Source organism: Nannobrachium achirus (genome assembly GCF_963921795.1).
Source record: "Nannobrachium achirus genome assembly, chromosome: 8".
NCBI lineage: Eukaryota > Metazoa > Chordata > Actinopteri > Myctophiformes > Myctophidae > Nannobrachium > Nannobrachium achirus.
The window spans coordinates 29,625,336-29,649,171 of record NC_137817.1 but is presented as its reverse complement, the minus strand read 5'-3'; the positions used below and the strand labels follow the sequence as shown (position 1 = coordinate 29,649,171).

The following is a 23,836-nucleotide window of genomic DNA, read 5'->3' as shown; positions in this document are numbered from 1 at the left end:
ACAAATCTTTTTAAAATAGCAAATCTACAACCTACAAGAACCTACATATGCTAGTAGGCTACCCTGGACCCCTGAATGGATTGCTGGGGTGGAGCGCAACACCCACCATCACCTCCCAGTGTTTGACCCACATTAGTTACCCAAGCCATGCTACTAATATGCTGAGTTGGCGGTGTCCGGGGATCGAACTGAGAACGATGTGGTACAAAGGTGATTCTATCGAGCTACCCTTACACTGTAATATGAACAATAACAATAAATAAAATAACAACAACAATAACAACAACAACAACAACAACAACAACAAAAACACCAACAACAACAACAGCAACAACAACAACAACAACAACAACAATAATACAATTATTATTATTATTACACTGTAATTGTAACTGTGCTTATTATCGTCATTACTTTTGTATTATTAGAGCCGTACTAATAATGTCTTGTTGAATTTACAATTCATCACAATTCTTTTTAATCCATGTTTGTATTTGCTGGAGTCAAGAAATCAGTGACTGTATGATGTAGTTAATGAAGTGCCCCAGTCAGTCGCTACAAGCAGCACACACGCATGCCAATTCCACAGTTGTTGTTGTTGTTTGTTGTGTTTGTAGGTAAGCTCTCACGGTCTCATTAATTTATAAACTGATGTCACCCGTGTGGGAAAGTGGACCATGAACTAAAACTGCCCTGCGTGTGACGTCAATGCTTTGGAGACAAGCATCCGGGATGAAACTAAATCTGCCCCCCACCAAACAGAGGCTTTCATGGTGTATGTGATGGTCCAGGGCAGGTGTGATTCAACTCCATTGACAGAGCTGTAACCAGAGAACTCTGTGCTCCTTTAACATGCACAGTCACCCAGCAAGATATAAAAAGCTTTACTGAAAGCTGCGTAATGACTGGAGGAATCTCACAACAACTGAGGGGAGGGGTCTCTCTGACTCATGTGTACATAAGGCATTCCATTTAGCATCCAGTCTTTATAAGAGACCCAGGCATACACTGAGCACGAATGCACAGACCTCTCTCCAAGCCAACAGATTATACAGACATAACCACTGGACGCACTTACGCAGTTAAGCATAGAGACCAGCTGTACTTCTTCAGACAACGGGAGCAGTGTTTTCAGAGATGGGCATTCATGGCTCCAAGCCCCAACAGCAAGCACAGGTTCTTATGCTTGGCCTGGACGGAGCAGGGAAAACCACCCTGCTGTACAAGCTGAAGTACAATGAGAGTGTGATTACGGTGCCAACTGTAGGATTCAACGTTGAGATGTTTCAGACTGAAGAAAAAGGCCGGGAGTTGACAGTTTGGGATGTGGGTGGACAAAGAAGGATGAGACCTCACTGGAGACACCACTATGCTGATACAGCCGGCCTGATATTTGTGGTGGATAGTTGTGACCTGAGGCGGCTAGAAGAAGCTCGTAAGGAGCTTGATCAGGTAAATATCTTATATTATCTTTTTGAGAGAGATTCATGTGTAAAAAATCTATTCTAAACAGAAATGAACACAGCCTATTCTGATTCTCCTGAGAACAATCTGCTGTTGTGCTTTTACTCAGTCCAAATGTGTTCTTTTCTCCTTAGGTTCTGAGATCCTATAGTCTCAAGAAGGCCCCTCTGGTGGTTCTGGCCAACAAGCAGGACGTCCCCGGTGCTCTAAGCCCTGAAGAGCTCAGCATAAAACTGGACTTGAAGAGGGTTTGTGGGGGCAGGGCCTGGTTTGTTCAGCCCTGTTCAGCGACAACTGGCATGGGACTGGAGGAGGGTTTCAGACGAGTCGTCTATCTGTTAAAGACATCCCTGAAAAAGACTCAAAAGGACATCAAGGATTCAGTCAACAAACTGAAGCCCAAGGGTTTTACTATTTTGACCATGAAATGAAGGCTGCAGTGGAGTTAAGATGAGTTGATTCAAATGTAACGGAAAGAATCTCTTTCTCAGGCTGATTCGCTGGTTTATGTGGGGTCTCTTTAGCCTCCTTGTGTGACTCATCAACACGTGACCTCGTGGTCAAGAGATGAGATAGGGCAGCTGAATGAGAGATGACCACTGTTGGTCTCCATGGTGAAAGGAAGCCTTGATTTTCATGGTCCAACATTAGGAGAAACATTGTTTCTCCCATGGTTATAAAGCTGGATTTAGATTGCAGTCAAATCTAGGCTAAATCTGATTTATTTCTCAAATCCGATCTTTTGGCCCGACTGTTCACACGGCATTTCCAAGTGACACAGATCTGATCTGTGTGTTCAGACTGATTTTAACAACATCAATCCAAAGCCACCCTGCGTCGACATATCTGCTTTGGTTACCGTGGTAACGAAGTAGGCGTCATGACTTTTCTCTCTTTATGTATTTGCCAAATTCTTAATTTTCCTCTGACTTTGCAGATAGGACCTTGTGAACCCGACGTTTTGGACAGAGACACATCTTTAGAAATCAGATTTGAATCAGATTTGAAACCACCTCTGGATGTGGTTTGTAAAAGTCTGATTTTATGTGACCTGCATGTGACCTGTCTGCATATTAACTAATTTAAGCAAATCATATTCCAATCTTGATGTGACACAGATCTGATTGGGGCTGGATTTGGCTGGCAGTGTAAATCAGGCCTAACTGAGGGTGGTGTGTGGGCCTTCTAATCCTGGATTATCCGGATTGGGGAACTGAGGAAATGGCAGGTGCTTCACGAGCTGTAAAAAAAACTTTCCAAGTTGGATTGTTTAGTCGAAAAACATAATGGGATGAATCTAAGAAAAAGATTTTATCCCAAAACTTGATTTATTTGTTTTCTTTCTTTCTTTGACGTTACCTGGTGTAATGTAAATGTCCTTGTGTGTAGGCTACTTGTCTATCTCTAACTTGGAACGGAATTGTATTATTGCAGAAAATAAAATGTTAAAAGTCCAAAATGCATTGTTGGTCAATTAATTCCATTAATATGTGTGTGTGTGTGTGTGTGTGTGTGTGTGTGTGTGTGTGTGTGTGTGTGTGTGTGTGTGTGTGTGTGTGTGTGTGCGCGTGTGCGTGTGTGCGTGTGCGTGTGTGTGTGTTTGTGTGTGTGCGCACACTCGTGTGTAGGGAACATATACTAGTAAGACGCCTCAGGGCGAAATGCGACCTTGCCCTAAAGTGCGAGGTCGCGCCAATTCTTGTTCAGCTGCCCTATCTCATCTCTTGACCACGAGGTCACGTGTTGATGAGTCACACAAGGAGGCTAAAGAGACCCCACATAAACCAGCGAATCAGCCTGAGAAAGAGATTCTTTCCATTACATTTGAATCAACTCATCTTAACCACACTGCAGCCTTCATTTCATGGTCAAAATAGTAAAACCCTTGGGCTTCAGTTTGTTGACTGAATCGTGGTATGTGGCCGATGTGGCCTCCATATACAGGTATTCCCATATGAAGTCCTGATATGGGCTTAATATTGATGACATCAGGGAACTCCATATACATGTATGGGCATAAAAGGGATTCTGTTAGTGTGACATCATAGTGAAGCCAGAGCGTGATGTCAGAGCAGGCAAACCATAAGAGTGGTTCCCCTGACATCACAGTGATGTCAGAGCATGATGTCAAAGCGACACACCCATAGACCGTAGGACGAGCTGTGACGGTTCTGATTAAACTGATGCCACATGTGATGTCACAGTGATGTGTCAGGGGAACCACAGTGTCAGGCGTTATAGACAGAGATACAAGATACGAAAAGCTGTGACCGTTCACATACTAAACTGCAATAATAGCTAAAACCGAGTTTTTTTTAATCACAGGTTTGTGTATATTCAGTGTCTATGCACACACACACACACACACACACACACACACACACACACACACACACACACTTCATGTACATATACTGTATATGATATGTACATATCATTTATATGTAGCCTATCAATTATTGCGACCGTCAGGTCGCATTTACTACCAAAACCTCCACCGGCTGTCTGTCAGTCAGTCAGTCTGTCCGTCGTGTCACACTTCGTCCACTGTCGAGGAGGGCTTGTTTGTGTATTGTATGACATCACGCCACATCATCAGCTGTGGACGCTGTGATGTCATCGTATCTCCATATATGGCCATCTCCGTATATGGAGATATAAGTCGTCCATGCCCAAGTATGGGCTGGTGAGGTCAGACTTTGTGTGATGCGTAGGTTATCTCCATATATGGAGATTCAACATTCCAGGTGAGAATTGCCCCTTTATATAGGGCTTGTTTGTGTATTGTATGACATCACGCCACATCATCAGCTGTGGACTCTGTGATGTCATCGTATCTCCATATATGGCCATCATCTCTGTATATGGAGATATAAGTCGTCCATGCCCAAGTATGGGCTGGTGAGGTCAGACTTTGTGTGATGCGTAGGTTATCTCCATATATGGAGATTCAACATTCCAGGTGTAACTATGGCTGCCTGTATGACGTGAGAGGTGGAGGTTGTGGATTGGCAGGCAAGGAGTGTGTGTGCAAAGTTTGGCATGTCTTGGGGCAACGGTGGCGGAGATATGAGTCTGCCGACAGAAACACAACCATGTCACTGCTAAACCACACATTCTCTGGCCCAAACAATGCAATACATTTGCCACACACATCCCCCTACACCCAGGAACCAATGCCACTTACAGCCCTCTTTTACATGTGACCTGGTCGCTTACCTCCCGATTAGGGAGTCTTACTGGTAAGTATAATATACAGTTACAGTGGGCTATATAATGTGTTATCCAAATATACATTGTTTCCTTGACACACTAAAAATAATAATAATATATTATACACACACACACACACACACACACACACACACACACACACACACACACACACACACACACACACACACACACACACACATATATATATATGTATATATATATATATATATATATATATATATATATATATATATGTATACATATATATGTGTATATATATATATATATATATATATATATATATATATATATATATATTACACACACAGAGTAAATATACGTTGTTTCCTTGACATACTAAAAAAATATAAATAATAATAATATATTATACACACACACACACACACACACACACACACACACACACACACACACACACACACACACACACACACACACACACACACACATATATATATATATATATATATATATATATATATATATATATATATTACACACACAGAGTATATAGGTTTGTTGCGCGCCCTGGTGCTTGTTGGTAAGAATGTATCATAATGTTATGTGACAATCAGCAGACAGGACCAATGAAAGAAAAGGGGGAAATCCCCACCCATCTACGCCACAGTGAACGTACCGCCGGCATTCCCAGTATGCACCGCGGACACAGCAGCAGAAAATAGTCCGGGGAAGTGAACCAAAAAGAACAGCAGAACAGGGAACCGGATCAGGGGAAGAAGAAGCTCGGCTAGGCTAAAACACAAAATTACGCGAAGTTAATAAAGAGGTTATCGATTGAAACACAGTCAACAACATCGCAGACATGGCTGACAACGAGAAACTGGACAATCAGCGGCTGAAGAATTTCAAGAACAAGGGTCGTGATTTGGAGGTAAAAGTGATCGCAACGGATCTTTAGCGCTATTTGCTTTTTTCCGCTCCGACCGACCGGGGGCTTGGTTTATTATACTTCTAGCCGGGGCGAGCCTTTCCCCTCGACTGAAAAAAACAGATGACGCATTTATGAACTTTCCTCAGTTGCGATCAGCGTCTTTATTTTGTCGAACCGAGGGGCTCGATCGGCACGACGAAGTATTTAGTAAATCACCCCCGGCCCTGGGTTTCACTGTGACGTCGTTTCTAATTTATAGCCGATAGTAAAGTTGTGTACGTGCTGCTTAATTAACTATGGTCATGGTGTAACCCAATAGATCTTAGGTTCCCCAACATTGTGGCCATAAACCATGTTCACTGTATAACGTTAACTATTAAGGAATGTAACGGTGAAGAAAAATCAGTAAAGAGATTATAAAAAAAAAAAAAATCCCAGGTAGCAGTGTTGCTAACAGGCTAGTTTAGCTGGATTCCGCCATTGTTTTTGGTGTGAAAGACGGGGGATGGGTGGAACTGCAACCAGCAGCACCATCACCAACCAAGCCCTAAAAACCAGCTAATGCTTAGCAAACGTTAGCATTCAAAGTAAGCCACACATGTGATATGGCGTCAAATCGTCTCGGATAACGTCTCAAAAGTCAAGTCCACGTGCATCCAACACACAATCCCAACATCATAAGTTGCGGAGCAGAGGGCCAGGGGAGGCTAAAGCCAAGGCCGAGGAGGATCCCCGTGAATGACATGCTTGAGTTACCGTTAGCAACGTTAGCACTATGATCCCCCTGTGTGTGTGGGCCTGGCGTTAATACCGAAGCGAAAGCTACGCGGGTTGATCTAACTAACGTTAGTTTTAGGCCTTGTGGGGCCGTTTCCGTTGTGTTCTTTATGAAACGATGTGAGTTGAGTGTGTTATTTGATAGCCAGGACCCGTGGTCTGGTCTGATCAACCATCATCACACACACAGGATGGCTTGAAGCAGGGCCTGGCCTCCTGGGCTCTGGCTGCATTAGTTGATCCACTTGGTTCTCTGAGGTACACGCCTAGGGGAAAAAAACATTTACACGGACGGCATATGTCTAAACGGATGAATACATATTTATCGCAAATCAGTTTTTTCCCTGGCTGTGCATAAACGTATGAGGTGTCACTACTCATGAGTTTGAAACACGGCTGGTGTCGATTTGTACGTTTTCCGCACACTGACATGACATTGGACCAGTTCTAATTTGTAGATGTGCATGAGATATTCATATCAGAAATGGGGAGGTTTTTATGTCGTAAGTAAGCCAGTCACAGTAACCCAAGCTGAGGCATGTTGGAAGTTTGTTTAGTGCTGTCATAAGCTGTATGTGGGCTCGCTGATTTCAAAATCCTAGAACAGGAGGTGAATGGGAACCCCATGACCTCTTACTGGACCCCATATATCAGGGGTTCTCAAACCTTTTTAGGCTGTGACCCCAAAAAAACACATTATGAACTGGGGACCCCCACCCTGACAAGCACTTGGAATTGTAGTTATTACATTTAATGTTACTCGGTTCTAGACATAAATACACATGAAACATTCACAACGCCGTTGTGAGCATGTAGATCTGCTATTTTCACAATGTTCGCTTCTTGCTTATTATTTATATTTGACAGTTTGGTCAGTTTGGTATTAAAACGGTCTTGAAAGTCCTTAAAGTGTCACTTTATAAATGTGCTGATACCCTGTATGCACTTATGCTGTGTGTTAGTTTGTTTACCGTTGAGTGAGAACAAAAATTACATTAAGCTAATCATCTGGGGACCCCACACAATAATTTGGGGTCCCGACCCCAAGTTTGAGAACCACTGCCATATATCAATGTCAAGTCCTTTACTCTGAACATGTTTGCTTTAAGATCTCCAGTTGCTTGAATCTAACATCATTTATCTCCAACAGACTATGAGAAGACAGAGGACCGAGGTGGTTGTGGAACTCCGCAAGGTAATGAATGTCAAGTTAACTTTATATTGTGCCATCATAAAATAAACGGTAGTCCTGAATGAAGTGTCTGCCCTTTTTGTTTTTATTATATATGCAGTCACCACTGGCTAATAGGGTTGCCTGGTTTTGATTGAAAAATGCATGTGTAAAACATTTGACTCCTGCTTGCTTCTCTCTTCACAGAACAAAAGAGATGAACACCTTCTCAAGAGGAGGAATGTGCCCCATGAGGACATCTGTGACGACTCTGATGCTGATGGAGATTTCAGATCGGTATGTCTTTTTTTTTTGTGTGTGTGTGCCTAGAATTGATTTCGTACCTTTGGACTATGGTACTGGTGAAGCAGATAAGAATGTTTAATTGTCAGAGATACTGTCCCTGTGATGTCTACACGACAGTCCAGGCTTCAACATTTGTAGATTGTGGCAGCAGTGTAAACAAACACTCAGCATCATTTTGGCCACTTTCTTTCTTTTTTCACCCCCTATTTTTTCTTTTTTTAAATCATGGAATTATGTATCTGACAGTTCAGAATGAAATGTATTGTAAAATTAATTTCAATTAGAAGTAATTTAAATTATCTTTATATGGCAGTTATGTACTGTGTATATAAGGTGCAAAAAGGTCCATGGCATAGGTTACAAATCTACACAAAGAAAAAGGAAAAAATGAACACAAACTGTCAAAGGAAGAAAAATAAGTGAATTATCTTTTCTGACTCTGGGGTGTGATAAGGCAGGTGTTGGTGGGGGCATGACATTGACTAGGCGTCCCCCAGGAGCTAGAAAGGGAGATGTGGTGTTGTTGCACTAGTGGTACTTTAACGGTTTGACTGTTACAATTATTACATAATTGCTGAATTTCAACTTTTTGGACTAATGGAAAATTATTTTGCATTACCGTTATTTCCACATTGTCCTGCTCTTTTAATGAAATCATTTTGTTGAGCCCAGATACGGTCATAGTTTTAGTTGTTCCTGGCTTGGAAATGATCTACCCAGCCAGTGAGGACCATGATTGGTGTGGATGACAAGGATATGAACTTTTTTGGCCATAGTGCATTGTCGTTTAGATAATTGGAAGTCTTTGCATATTTCAGCAGGCTTTGTGTATCTGTTATTTGTCATATCTTCCTGTTCCTAAAAAGGCAAAGATTTCTTATTTCCCCATGTTATCAGTATTGGGATGAGACAAGTGGTTGTCTTCACCCTCCAACCAGTATGGGTTAGTAGTGAGTTTGGTAAACAAAAAATAATTGTACCAGCACAAGAGGTGATGCATGGTTTGTCTGTCAGCTCTATTGACTTGTGTGTATGTACAGTATTGATTATGGACTGAAGCTATGAGTTTCAGTGAATTTTGACATGACAAAAGTCAGACAAATGATACAGAGCCTGATTACTGACCTAACCCCCTCCATCTAGAGATCACCAGTTACTGGAGTAAGAGAGGAAACGACCGCTTTACCTACCCAGGACGGAGATGTGAGAGATTAGGAAAATCTTTTGTACCGGCTGCCCTTAAGCTGTACAACGAGACACATAACGGACGCTTGAAAAGGTCTCCCTTCCTAACTTAGACTGACGGAACCTTTGCTGTATTGACATTGACCTCTAAGGAACTATTGCTGTATTGACTTTGACCCAAAAGGACCGTCCAGGAAGAGTGCTCATGTGCGTCTTGCGGTGACACGCTTCCTAGTTTCTTCTTTTTTCGCACTGATTTTTTTTTTTTTTTTTACTTTGCACTATTAGTTTGTGTTGGTAGTTTCTGAGTATTTTTGCTTTGTTTAACAATGACAGTGAGATACTTGTTTGCACTAACTAGCATTGACTGCTATGGTCTTTTTTGCAAGACACTTTATGTATATATACTTATATATTATTCGCCCCCTCTATTGATGCACCTTCTCTTTATTGGTACTGTACTGCTCTTTTTTTTGTTCTCTTGTTTCTTTCCCTCTTATCTATTTTTTTCTTACGTCTCTGTAACTTTGTAAATAACTGTATACTGCTGTGCTACTACTGGACAACTGAATTTCCCCCTTGGGATAATAAAGGTATCTATCTATCTATCCTAATGTGACCAAATCTCTATTTCAGCAAAACACCTCTCTTGAAGCAATAGTACAAGTAAGTTGGATATTCTTTATTCAATTTTTACTTAATTCTATGTGCAGCGCTTGCATTTAGAGGAAATACACACCACAAACCTATTAATAGCATCCTCATTGCAAAAGCATTGTATTTGTATTACTTAGTAATTACTATATAAGTTATAGAGCTAGTAAAGTTGAGCTTAAGCTTAAGAATCAAATTCTTTGTAGAGGTTTATGCATGCATGAGAGGACAGATTTGCTCCTATGTGCTGTTGTGTTAATGGCGGTGTTTACTTTCAGAATGCCACCAGTGACAACCAGGGGGTGCAACTGAGTGCAGTTCAAGCTGCCAGGTAGGAACTCCCTCCCATATGGACCATAACACGTTACATCTCGTATAGAGCTATCTTATGGAACTTCCTATCACAGGGGTCTTCAACAGGGGGTCAGAGTAACTACAGGGGGGGGGGGGGGCTGCCAAATGTGGGATTGGAACCTTTTTTCTTTCTATTTTTACATCAACCTTAGCATCTCTATTCGGAGCCAAAAATAGCTGCGAGGCGTTGTGAGCTTGTAGATCAGTACATTTTGGCAGAGAGGTTTGGTGTAGGGGGGGTAAAAAGAGCAGACTAAAGAGTGAAAGGTCAAGTTTACCAAGTATTGATGGTTTAAGTGGTTACATGTCTGACAATACACATTAACATCACATGAATACAACACGATAGGGCTGTCAAACAAGTTTCATCTATGACATCTATGTAAATGTTTAATCAGCCTCCAGGCAGTCACTCAAATTATTGTGAACAACTGCAACAAACCATTCAGACACTTCAATTGTTCCTGTATGCAACTGGTCCTCTGTGTTCATACTGTGTGTGTTTCAAAGATATTATGAATTACAGTCTTAATTTCGATTTTGTCTCCTTTTTGTAGGAAGTTGTTATCTAGTGACCGTAACCCTCCTATAGATGACCTGATCAAATCTGGGATCCTTCCCATTCTGGTGCACTGCCTTGACAGAGATGACAAGTAAGTTTGCATACCCGAGCATATAGGGCTGGGCAATAGATGCTGTCGGGTAGAAATATTGCATATCCATATTTCACGTTTTTTTGGGTGTAACAAAAATAAACTATACATACTCATGGTGAGTTTGTAGATCGTCTATTTTTGCAATATAACAAATTGAAAGCCTGCCTGTGGATTTTTAAGTACATTAGATTGAAAACTGGTTCTTTTTGGCATTTTCTGAAATGTAACGGTTTTAGGCATACAAGGTTTCCACCCGACAGACAGTGACCATAGATATAATCTAGATACCTTCTAGGATTTGAGATATTGTAATATTGTGATCTAGATACCTTCTAGGATTTGAGATATTGTAATATTGTGATATGATTCATGGCGTCTTATACTGTAATGCAGTCTTTATAACCAGGAAAGTGATGTTATTTTGTGAACTTATCTAACTTATTTGCCTTTACCCACTTACAGTAGTTATTATATAGACAGCATTAACCTCTTTCTAAATATTTACTGAATGCACTAATGTTCACCCCCACAATATTGTGCGATATACATGTATGCATTTTCTCTTATGTAGTGTAGCATAACTGGAGGTGTTGAATTCTTTAACAGTCCTGTTATGTCAACTTTGTCTGTGCTTCAAAGTCATGCAGACGTGCTAGTGGGGCTTAGCCTGGCCTACATTAAAAAGTATGTTGCACAGTTATGCAAATGTGCTTGCATAGTCTGACGGAACATAAATGACTCATCAGCAGGCTGTTTTTCTGCTGTACTTCCCCAATCTAAGTCTATGGAGTGTCTTTCTGTCGTCCTCTGCAGCCCCTCTCTACAGTTTGAGGCAGCCTGGGCGTTGACCAATATAGCGTCGGGTACCTCCGAGCAGACCCAAGCCGTTGTTCAGTCCAGTAAGTACCGCCAGTTGGTGCCACCCAGCCGTACCCAGATTGTTGTCAAAGTATAATGACGACAATAAACTTTCGAGTTAGGGCTGTCACGATATGACATTTTACATGACGATTAATTGTCACTCAAATAATTGGCGATTAACGATTTAATTGTGTATTTGTCGTTGATAATGACATTTCTGTTTGGCTTTTAGGCTTTGAAGTTGCACATGGTAATACATTACTGACATATTTGACAACTTACTACTTAAAAAATAACATTGATAGTGGAAATAGCCGATCTACAAGCTCACAACGTGTCGCGATGCGACGCGTTGTGAGCTTGTAGATCTGCTATTTCCACTATTTCTGACATTTTTCAACATTCACGATTATGACGATTATGACAAAATAATTGCGATAATGTCAAATAATCACGATTAGACGATTATGTAATAATTGTGACAGCCCTATTTCGAGTCAACATTTTATACTGTACAAATTAAGACTGGGAACGAATCTGTGTCACGTAACCACTTTAACCATTATCTTTTTATACTTTGGATATTCAAAAATTGCAGATATACAAGCTCATAGCACGACAGAGTGCCATGCTATGAGCTTATAGATCTGCCTTTTTATATTTTATGTGAATATTTGTGCAAATCTTTGAATATATATTCTTTCAAAGCAAACAAACCTTTGCTTATGGGGTGAGATGGGGGTCTGCGGGTCAAATACATATAATTCTAGGGGACCTTGACGTTAAAAACGTTGAGCACCACAAATAAAGACCCACACTTTTTTCAGAAAACCATTAGGATTTGAAAGACATTTTTAGGTATTTTTCAGGTCTAAATGGGTTAACCCATTCAGGCCCGGGAACACATTTTAGTGTAGTACAGTACATGTACAGTACGTAGCAACATATTTGTTTTTGTAATTTTTTAATAATATTTGACTTTTCAGAAAACGTAGGTCAGGCCTAACTGGAGTTGGAAATTGTGATTTGGCTGGAAGGCGTTGTTTTGATAACTTGTGGCGGTGGATCAGGCCGCTTCTGTGAATGTGACTCATGGCAAGAAAAGCTGATTGGGATATTGAGGTAGTAATCAGCATGATGTGATCTCATTTAATCCTGTAGATGCCGTGCCTCTGTTCCTGAGGCTGCTTCACTCTCCTCACCAGAATGTTTGTGAGCAGGCTGTCTGGGCCCTGGGCAACATCATAGGTCAGTGGCTATTTCTGGATGTCCTGTTCAAATTTGGAGTTGATAAATAGATTTCTTTCTCTCATTTGAAGGCGTAATCTCCCATGTGTGTGTATTTTGTATAACACGTTTTTCACTCCAATAGGTGATGGCCCCCAGTGCCGAGACTATGTGATCAGTTTGGGTGTTGTCAAGCCCCTGCTGTCATTCATTAGTCCATCCATTCCCATCACCTTCCTTCGCAATGTCACCTGGGTTATGGTCAACCTCTGCCGCCACAAGGACCCCCCGCCGCCCATGGAGACTATTCAGGAGGTAGGACATGGAAAGGAGGCCAATACTTATACTTGGGTTCTTTGTTTTTTAATCTGTTTGTGTGATGTTCTGTTACAATTCTTATTCTGGAATGGTTTTGAAAGGTGCTCTATAAATAAAGGTTACTAATAGTATTATTAATAAGATGAGGGAGTGGCTGGCCTGTGTGATAAATGCTGGGAATAATGTTTTTGCCAGTTCTCTGGAAGAATCTTTACTCTCTTGCATGATTGAGAGCAGAAGCCAGGATTTTATGCACTATACTATGAACCCTAGAACATGGTAATTTATAGAATTGTCTTATATTGGCCATGCAGCTTACATATGTGTTTTGTGGTGGGAATTTAGGACCACATTGATGACTGAAGTGAATGTCACACATCAATGTCAATCAGAAAATACAGCTTGTGGCTTGCCTGGCAAATTGTATTGCGATGTGTGACCTAAATGGGTGTTGAAGCCATTGCAAGGTTTTGTATGTTAGATTATTTATTATTATTATTGTCATTGTTGTAGTTGTGAATGCGATTATTTGGCATTATTAGTTTTATTAATTTGACATAATATTGGTTAATTGGATCATTTGTGGGCACGCCTCTTCCAGGCTTGATTGATTGATAGCAAGGGCATATAGGTGTGGGTGATTGGTAATCGGTATGCACCTGAGAGGACAAATGTTTTTTACCAGCTTTGGAGCCACATTGCCAGAGGAAGCCATGCCAGAAGATGTTTGTACCATGCACTGTGATGAGTAAAATATGCAAGACAAAATGTCAACTGTGGTCGACAATGTGTTCTTTACCTGCGTACAGCCTAAGTCACAAGGTGTATCAGTGGGGTTTGAAGGCTTGTTAAGAGCTGACGAAATAGCCATTACAATGGGTATAGTGGAGCTTTTCTTGAGTGATAGATATTGATCCATTTCCCATAGGCTATATACCTGTTGATGGCATGTTTCTTCAATTGCTTTACATTAAATAATTCTTATTGGTTGAGGCTATTGATGGTGGCCAGGTTACCTCATTGGATGGTGATTGCTTTGGTGTAAATTTTAGCATGTGATTTCTGTTGATTGTGGGACCTGCCTGTTTGATGGTATATAGTTGCTCTCATGACATGACACGTGTGCAAAATGTTGAACACATGAAATTCATGTTTGAAGCATTTTAAACAGTGCAGATATCACTTTTCTTTAGTAAAAGATGTGTGCGTTTTGATGTGTTTGCATTTCTTGCATATGAAATGGCTCTCTCACTCGACCAATAGATATTTTAATCAGTCACTCAACAATAGTGAGATGATGTTTGTTACATGTTGTTTGGGCTCAGCAAGCTTTTTGAAATGAAGTGCCATGTTATTTTCTAAATGGTCAGTGTGCCATGTCAACATAATTGTTAATAACACGCCATCAGAAATTCTGACATATTTGAATTGGCCACCTATCTCCCGACGCCCTCACCAGTCAGAGTTCAGGGTTTTAATAAATGTAGAATTAAATACAGGAAGTAATTGGCTTGTAAATTAATTAGGTGACTTAATTTAATTGACCACATTTAAAAATATATTTAATTTTAAAATAAAAATCCTCTCACACTTCTGCCAGTGTGCCAGTGATCACCCTCCCTTGTGCCTATGTTGTCACCCGTGCCTAAGGTTGCCTACCCCTGCACTACACTGTGGGTGAAAACACTGCCTCACAACAATTTACACTGCCTTAGAACCACCCAACATGTAAAAACAGTCTTTCTAGGCAGTAGTTGGCTAGTGTGACTGATTGCTCAGAGGTTCATGCGTTTGAAGATGGCCATGATATGTTTAATTTTGTCCTTGTCCTAAGACTTGGGAAATGTATGACAGATTTGTGGAGCTTTAGCACTGTATCATACCAGCTGAAATTGTCTACCCTCTTTTTGCTACTTTGTTTTCCGCTGCAGATGGTAACCCTTCAGTGTAGCTAGTTGTCATAGCGACGTCCAACTGTTTGCATAGCAGAGTGCTAAAGAACAATTTGTTGACTTGTCTGGAAAACGATCTATTTCACCTATACAGTCCAACAAACAATATTATTAAATATACAATGCAGGTGGTCTGTATTGATTTAGCTTCATGCCGTATAAGGGAGGCCGTTGTGACACAGTGACACCAGTAACTATTTTCTCTGACCAGTCAGTAGTCTGCAGTGTTACCAGGTCACCTTTTGTTTTGGTATCGCCCCAGTTGGCTTGGAACCTTGACAGAGGTGATGCCAAAAAAGTATACCAGGTACTAGTATCCACAAATGTAACCTGTTGGAACCCCAAGAGTTGAGCCGATACTGTGCAGTGGAAATTTGCCAATAGTACGCTACGCATTGTGGCTGCTGAAGGGGTATACATGGTGTTGTTCCATCTTCATTCCTATGATTAAGACCTCCATAGCAGCTGTAGAAATCCCATCAGTCCTTTAATTGAGATTTACATCCACTTGGTGACTGATCATCTTTCTCTCCCTTGTTCCTTTCAGATCCTGCCAGCACTCTGTGTGCTGATCCATCACACCGATGTCAGTGTGAGTACACTGTCTGCATAAAATGCACATCTGTTATTAATCATCTAGTGACGCCTCACTGGTATGAGTGTGCAACTGTGCATGAGCTGATTTAACAAAGTGTCACAGAATAGAGTTAGGTCGTAGTCTTGTTCGGTAGTTGTCTTGTTAGTAGGGGTGGGCGATATGGTGATAAATATTGTTGAGACGATACAATGTCTCCTTGATATGTCTTTTCAGAGATATCGTATATATCGTGATACAATGAGGGAGCCTTATAAAAAATCCTGTTGAAATCTTAATACAGAGATTCATTGCAGAATTAATTTAAACCTGCATTTTGGTCTAAATCGGTAGTTCTCAAACTTTAAAATGTCAAGGTCTCCCCTTAACTCTGACAGTATACAAATGAAACCAAATGGACCCTTAAGGACTAAGGGTCAATTTAGACCTCCCAAAAGGAACCCAGAGAGTCCCTGGACCCCACTCTTTTAGTTTTTGTTACCTTGTTGGTGGTTGTACTATTAAGTGACTTGAAAAAATAAAGATAAAAACCAACATGAAAAAGATTGTCTATCGTGATATTGCTTGGAAAAATATTATGATTTCGTATTTTTCCATATCGCCCACCCCTACTTGTACTAGTATAGTTTTTTCCATAGTAACAATACTTCTATAACAAAATGTAGTTTGACAACATTTTCATCCCAATGTAAATGCAAAAATGTGTGGATTCTGCATAAATTGGTCAACATATTGTGCATTATGTTAATGTACAGTGAAAATTGCAGTCGATTGGCAACAACCAAGAAATGGGCTACTGTAAGCTTACACAGAAAGGGTCAGCCCTATGTTCCCTCAATGTTAAACCACTATACCTAACCCTAACCATAACCTCAGTGAGGGAACATAGGGCATGACCCCCACAGGGAGAAATATGTCAGTACTCCATTTTACTCTGGTGTCGCTCGCTGAAGATTATGGAGTATTTTTCAAGCTTGTGTTAAAATCTAACAGGCATGGAATGGCTTCAAACTTAAATACGTTTAGAGCTGCTGATTTAACTATTCATTTTAGGTATATGAATAATTAGCAGTAGTCTCCACTTTTTTTCAAAAGGTATAGGAATATCTAGGAGTAGTCTTGTACGTTTCGCGGAGGGATAGGATTTTGGAGTAGGCTCTTAATTTCAACTTGAGCTGTTGCCTGTTGACGGCAGATCTTTTGACCCATTTCTGCTCCTTCCAGATCCTGGTAGACACTGTGTGGGCTCTGTCTTACCTGACAGATGCTGGAAATGAACAGATCCAGATGGTCATTGACTCTGGCATCGTTCCTCACCTGGTACCCCTGCTGAGCCACCAGGAGGTCAAAGTCCAGGTATGCAACAGGAAGGACTTAATAATAATGAACTGCATGAGCCATTAGATTAGGCAAGGATGGTGATGTAATACAATGCCAATAAAGCCATAAATTGACCCACAACAAACGGTATTGCAGGTGGTGCCATACAGGTTAAAAAAAAGTTAACCCTGTGTATACATGGTTGACTAGAGCAGTGGTTCTCAACCTTTTCAGGCTGCGACCCCCAAAATAATCATATTTTAACTGGGGACCCCCACCCTGACGAGCACTAAGAGTTGAGGCCTAACATTGAATTTTGGGGGGTACCGACCCACAGGTTGAGAACCACTGGACTAGGGCACCCCATGGCTCTACGCTACTATACTTGATCCTCTCCTTACTAAATCTCTTTTCCATGAATAGCCCATTTACAAACGCACAACACTGAGCCTGAAGATCTGCTATTTTCACGAATATTCTCTTTTTATGACATACCTAGTTTAGGAATGCCAGGTTTCACGTTGTTTAAAGGCACAGGTAGTTTTCACTAGAAGATGAGTACACAGACGAGCATGGCACCACTGAAAGAAGACCTGTTTCTATGTGTTTGGGGAATTATAATAATAGTACTTTCTCTCACTCCATCCAGACTGCTGCACTGAGGGCAGTAGGGAACATAGTGACTGGTACAGATGAACAGACTCAGGTTGTGCTCAACTGCGATGCACTCGGCCACTTCCCCTCTCTCCTCACACACCCCAAGGAGAAAATCAACAAGGTAAATGCGCCCTTGTCTTTTCCTCCCTCCAACACATACACAACCTGTTCTTTGAAGTAGCAGGAAGACGGAGCTATTTGGAAGTGATGAAACCAGAGACTGTGTACTGGTGTGAATGGTGTGCGTGTGTGGTTTCAGTTGGGGCAGAGAGCTAGTATCAGGTACTTCACACATCGAGGAACCAGACGGAGAAGAAGACAAGAAGACATCCTGGATCTTCTGTTAATTGTAGTCAGTGAGAGGTCTGATGGTGGGTGGTGGGTGGGGTAGTCTGTACGAGTGTCTGAATGTGTGATACCACTGGGTGGTGGCCAGAGGGCGCTGAAGACCCATGGGTCTCTGCTGACATCGGAGTGCATCTGAGGCCTGTCACTGACAAAACAGAGGCTCCTGTGCTTAGGTGACCTGGCCAATGATTAGAGCCTCAAGATTGCCCTCGCACCACCCACAGTGCCGTCTCTGTAAGGGGTCCAGCCCCTTGGGGACGGACCCCTTGCACCTAGAGTCTGATCCAGCTCGGGCACTGAAACACCAGGAAAACCTGTCATACACTGAATGCAGTACAAGTGATTTGTGTATGTTTTCTCTTCCTCCTATCCTGTAGGAGGCAGTGTGGTTCCTCTCCAACATCACAGCAGGCAACCAGCAGCAGGTGCAGGCGGTCATTGATGCCAAGCTTGTGCCCATGATCATCCACCTGCTTGACAAGGTGTGTGTCCTTTTTTAGATTGACTTTGCTCACCAAAGGGCAATAAAATCCTTTTCATTTCAGCATACGCACAGGCATGTACACTGAAAATGATACATTGCTTTAAGAGCTATATTGCAGAGTGCAGACTTTATTTTTATTTTCCAGATTATTTTATTTGATCCTGTACCTGCCCTGCCCTAGTATAGATGGATAGATAAATGTTTAATGCAATGACAATATACTTATATCTATCTACATTTTCGATTTGTGTGTTCTATTGATTTGTCTATTAAAATCTATTTGCGACCGTAGGTCGCACTTACTACAGAAAGCTGCTCGAGGTGTCCGTGCGTCCGTCAGTCAGTCACACCTCACACGTCACACTTTTGCCCTGCTCATATCTCGGCCACCGTTGGCCCGATCCATGCCAAAATTTCCACACAAACTCCTTGCCTGCCAAACTACAACCTCCAAGGACCACCAGAGTTCCAGGGACCCCCAGGTCCCTGGGGGACCCCCAGGTGTAAAAAAAATACCAAATGTGCAAATATTACCAAATGACCACCCCAACGGGGCTGCTCACGGGGAATTCCCGGGGACCACCCACTCCTGGTGCTCCAGAACGGATGCAAAAGTGGTGGCGCCCCCAGTGGAGGACCCCCTGCCACTGCAGCTCACATAAAATGCCGTAACTCGGGCTAGGAGCGTCCGGGAGAGCCGGGGCCGGTACCTAATCGTCCGCCAAGGCAACGCGGACACCCCACCCCTCATTTCTCACATGGCCCTCTTCTAGCGCCACCTACAGGCCGATTTTTAAAACACATTTTTGGCCACTGCTCCTACAGTTTTGGCCCTCAAATCACGGAAATCACTACACAGTATGTCTACACTCATGTCATCAACATGGATCCGGAAGTTTTTGGAAAAACAAATTTTTGCCCTATTTGTGGAGATAAGTGACCTACGGTCGCTTATCTCCCGATTAGGGAGTCTTACTGGTAATAGACTAAGCTATTGTCTATTAATAGCTTCAATCGTATATCACACATGAATATGTTTTTCATTAAAGGCTTTATTTTCTCCTAAGTCATCAATATGTATTCAACCTATGTTGGCTAAATTTCATTGCATGGTCTTGTTTCGAAGTTTTTTATCTAAACATAACAAATGAATCAGTGATTTGAAATGTTGAAAACCAAACCAGTGTGGACCTGTAAATTCCCATTGGCAAGATTTTAATAGCATATGATGGCACATGACCAATGTGGATGGCTCATTTTGAATGCTTCTCTTCCCAGGGAGACTTTGGTACTCAGAAGGAAGCAGCCTGGGCTATCAGCAACCTGACAATAAGCGGGAGAAAAGACCAGGTAGAACTGTCCTCACATGTAACCTTTCTGCATGACATCCATAACATCTGTATTTATGCTGTGCAAACAAACTAGAAACAAATGTCCAAATGCCTATTTTGTGTTATGTTAACAATGGCACATCTACACGCTCACAGTGCATCGTGAGCTTGTAGATTGCAGTGATGTTACTAGGTTTTCAATGTAATGGGTCCCGGGACCCACTGGTGGTCATTCAAATGGGTCCCAGAAAAGTTTTATGAGTCCTCAATATAACGTTTACGCGTGCAAAATGGCGGCGGACGTCGGTGGAATCAAAACATTGACGTTTCTATCGCCTGTTTAAGACTTTCTACGTGGATTTTATTTGTGTTAACATAGGGTAAAGTAGGATGCTTTCACCCATGAACAATGGTGGTTTCTGTGGAATTTCTTTTTTTTTTTCTTTTACCGCGACGCGGTAAATTATTTTAACATGGACTCCAATGGAGGCGCATCCCCGGGACCCCAGGACCATGACATGAATGAGTCCCTAGGTGACTTGAATGAGTTTTTGATGCGGGATGCGCACGTAATGACATCACTGAGATTGTCTATTTTTGAAAGATGTTTAGCATATTCACCTATAATGACAAATGAGGACGCCAGGTTGAAAGGTCACTACTTGCATGGCAGATGATTGATCTCTGCACCTGTACCCCTCACTTGGCAATAGGTGGCGCACCTGATTGAGAAGAAGGTAATCCCTCCATTCTGCAACCTGCTGACGGTGAAGGATGCCCAGGTGGTGCAGGTGGTCTTGGACGGCCTCAGCAACATCCTTAAGATGGCTGACGATGAGGCGGAAACCATTGCAAACCTGATTGAGGAGTGTGGCGGTGAGTTGAACCATCTGGTTCCCTCTTAGGATTTACCTGTGTACATGTTATGGCATTTCATCTATTAATGAATGTGTTTTAATGAGTTACCTGAAGAACTGAAGCGTGTATGTTATATGCATTTTCTTTTTTGCAGGTTTGGAGAAGGTGGAACAGCTACAGAATCATGAAAATGAGGACATCTATAAATTGGCCTATGAAATTATTGATCAGTTCTTCTCATCTGACGATGTAAGTAAATGCGAGATATTGGAAAAACACTGGGTACATATTTGAGATTACATTTCGGGTTATAATAACTAGTATGACAATGCATTCTAATGCAGGGTTCTTCAACAAGGGGTCCTCAGAGTCACTACAGGGGGTCCAAATCTTTGTGTGATAGTATAGAAACTCTTTCTCCTTTTTTATATTAACCGCTCCTTTTTTATATTAACCGCTTGAACCCTAGCGTCCATATTTCTGAGAACTTAAGCCAAAAATAGCAGATCTACAAGCTCACAACTGTTGTGAGCTTGTAGATCGGCTTTTTTTAGGCAAAGGGGTTTGGTTTGGAGGGAAAAAAGAGCATACTATGTACAGAGTGAAAGCTCAAGTTTATTAGGTATTGACGGTTCAAGTGGTTTAATATCTGAAAACACAAATTGACACAAATCTAAAATACACTGATTGTGCTGTCAAACAATGAAACTACAGTACATGGAATCTATGAAAGGGTTGTGGGGGGTCCCTGCTTCATCTCTCTCTCAACTAAGGGGTCCTTGGCCTGAAAACGTTGGAAGACCTCTGTTCTAATGTCATGCTCCTTTTCTTTGGTATTCAGATTGATGAAGACACCAGCCTGGTTCCAGAGGCCATCCAGGGTGGGACTTATGGCTTTAACTCCTCCACCAACGTGCCAGCTGAGGGATTCCAGTTCTAGAAGGCATCTGGGGGTATTCTGGAGTTTTGTTCGTGATGCAGCACTCTGTTCAACATAAAAAATTAGGAGAGAAAGAGAGCGAGAAAGAGAGTGTGAGAGAAATTAGATCCATTGTGCTTGGCTCGTGGGATCCATGGCTGCATCTTATCTGAAAGGAAAAATGTGTGGATTTCATTTGGAATTCCGGGGGAACCAGCCCAAATGAAGTTTGAGATGGCGAGTGGGTGCGAGTGAGAATGAGTGGCTACATGTTGCAAAAAAGCAAAACATCTACATCGAATGCGTTGAGACATGCCGACATAACTTCTGCGTTATTGGAGCGGTCTTCTAAAAACTGAAAACTATTTCAAATAACAACATAGTCGATGTCTGCCCGGGGAGAACCAAGGACATCCAAAAAGTCAAGAAACCTTGAAGTGTCATGATATGACGGACACAACAGAAAACAACGAAAACAGTAATTGCGAACTACTAAGCCGAACCATATCACAATTTCCACGGTCCTCCGACCAGAGAGGGCGCCACCCTCAATGTGCCCCTCCCCCAATCGGCCACGCTATCAGACATGTGTGTGAATGGACCCATTGTGTATGAATGTCTGGACTCAGTGCTGAGGAGCCAGGTTCATCTCCTCCAACCAGAGGCCCCGACGGGGCATCTCCCTCGCCCCCCCCTCCCCCTCCGATGGACGGGGCCAGGAGTCCAGCTGCGCGTGTCGCATGTGCGAGAGAATGGACGGATGAGTGCTGTGTGCTTGTCTGCGTGCGTGACTGGGAAGTGTGCAAGACTGGATGAGAACGCATGCAGAGGGGAGAAAAAAAAAACATACAACGGAAGAGAAACAAAATCAAGAAACGTATACGTAGGAGAGAGCCTCTGCCTTGAAAGCAGAGCAGCTCTACAAATCCCTGAAAGGAAGAACTTTGGATATGACAAAATCGATGTCATTGTCATCACAAGGATTTTTTTTATTTTAAGTTAGTATTAATTGACACTGGACAATGCTATTGGCAGGCATGGAGCAGCGGTGAATTGTATTAAGATGCATTTGGTGGCTTTTGGGCTTTCTTTTTGCCTCCAGTGTGTTCCTTTTATTTTTTTTATTTTCCGCTTTTAGTTTCATTGCTTGTGTAAAGGTGATTGACATGGATCATATTCCCACCCTCGCTCCAGAACCCTAACCTACACACCAGACATGGGCCTGACGCTGTGAAATTGACATCATCACTATTATCAACCGAATGTCTTGAGTTTTTCCCCTTGCAGGATTTCATGTTATTGAATTTCACTTCAGTTACAGCAAAATCACTGCTTTGCGATATTTGTTGCCATAGCTTTGACTTATCACATGGGGAAATGAGAATGGCCATTTTACGTAGGTTTGTGATTCCTAACCTTTGCATGTAATAAACTATAGCACAGTTCATTTTTAGGATATTTTAGTTTCCGTAGACTGTGTACACAGTGTATAATTTTCATTTTTAAGTAAAAGCTGTGCTGTTTAAATGTTACATGTCTCCTGTTCCCTTCCCCTTCACTAGTTTCCTATCTGAACAGTTTTGCACATGTACTGCAAAGTGAGGCCTGAGGCCTTTCTGGAAGTGCTGGCTGGTTTCATAGGCCTGCCAGCAAACTCTACAATATGCATCAATCAGCCACAATCTTATGTTTATCTAGAGTAATTCATTGACGCTTTCTAGGTATACTTGGGAAAAATTAAACTTATCGAAGATTTTTTTCTTTTTCTTCCAAGGAGCAGAAAGAGTATCTGCTGCTTTAATCTATGCTAGGCTAAAGGGGAGATTTGACCCTATTCTCCAGGTTAATATGAAGGGTTCCCCACATGCTGACCTAGAGTTGCCCTTCCTGTTTGCTCCTTTTAAAAACAAGTTTGCTGTACCTTGCAAGTCCTTTGTCCCACGCTCCCTGCCCTCTTATACCACTTAGGTGTCCAACCTTACCTTCTCCCATCTTATTTGTGTTAACTTCAAAACACTGTAGTAATGGATTACACTTGTGGTCATAACCTTCTGTTGAACATAGGGTATTTTTTTTTTTTTGCAGCATTCCTTGTTAGCAAAGAGGTTTCAAAACTAAAATTATAAATCTGAAGAAAAGGAGGTTTGCTAAACCTGTTGGAGATAGACTACAGGACAGGTTGTCTTTGAAAATAAATAGTGAAACCCAAATCCAGAGGACTGTGTATGCGTGTTTTGTTCTACATTTTATAGTCTCCACCAGGCCAACGG

The 23,836-nt window shown here is 41.8% G+C and overlaps 2 protein-coding genes across 2 annotated transcripts; both read left to right on the top strand.

Moving 5' to 3' along the window:
• Window positions 1–1,137: 1,137 nt before the first annotated feature.
• LOC308289395 (ADP-ribosylation factor-like protein 14) lies at window positions 1,138–1,895 on the top strand (the record flags this gene model as incomplete). The annotated part of the gene is made up of 2 exons (XM_080731088.1): window positions 1,138–1,452; window positions 1,599–1,895. 2 exons carry the CDS (start codon window positions 1,138–1,140, stop codon window positions 1,893–1,895), a joined length of 612 nt encoding a protein of 203 aa, XP_080587214.1.
• Window positions 1,896–5,361: 3,466 nt separating this feature from the next.
• Window positions 5,362–23,774, top strand: kpna4 (karyopherin alpha 4 (importin alpha 3)). The gene is made up of 17 exons (XM_080732241.1): window positions 5,362–5,593; window positions 7,521–7,565; window positions 7,749–7,838; window positions 9,669–9,698; window positions 9,965–10,017; window positions 10,598–10,693; window positions 11,510–11,595; window positions 12,719–12,805; window positions 12,930–13,099; window positions 15,602–15,646; window positions 16,874–17,005; window positions 17,619–17,747; window positions 18,352–18,456; window positions 19,737–19,808; window positions 20,503–20,665; window positions 20,802–20,896; window positions 21,489–23,774. The coding sequence occupies exons 1-17, from the start codon at window positions 5,525–5,527 to the stop codon at window positions 21,585–21,587; spliced, it is 1,566 nt and encodes a 521-aa protein (XP_080588367.1). The 5' UTR covers window positions 5,362–5,524; the 3' UTR covers window positions 21,588–23,774.
• Window positions 23,775–23,836: the final 62 nt, after the last annotated feature.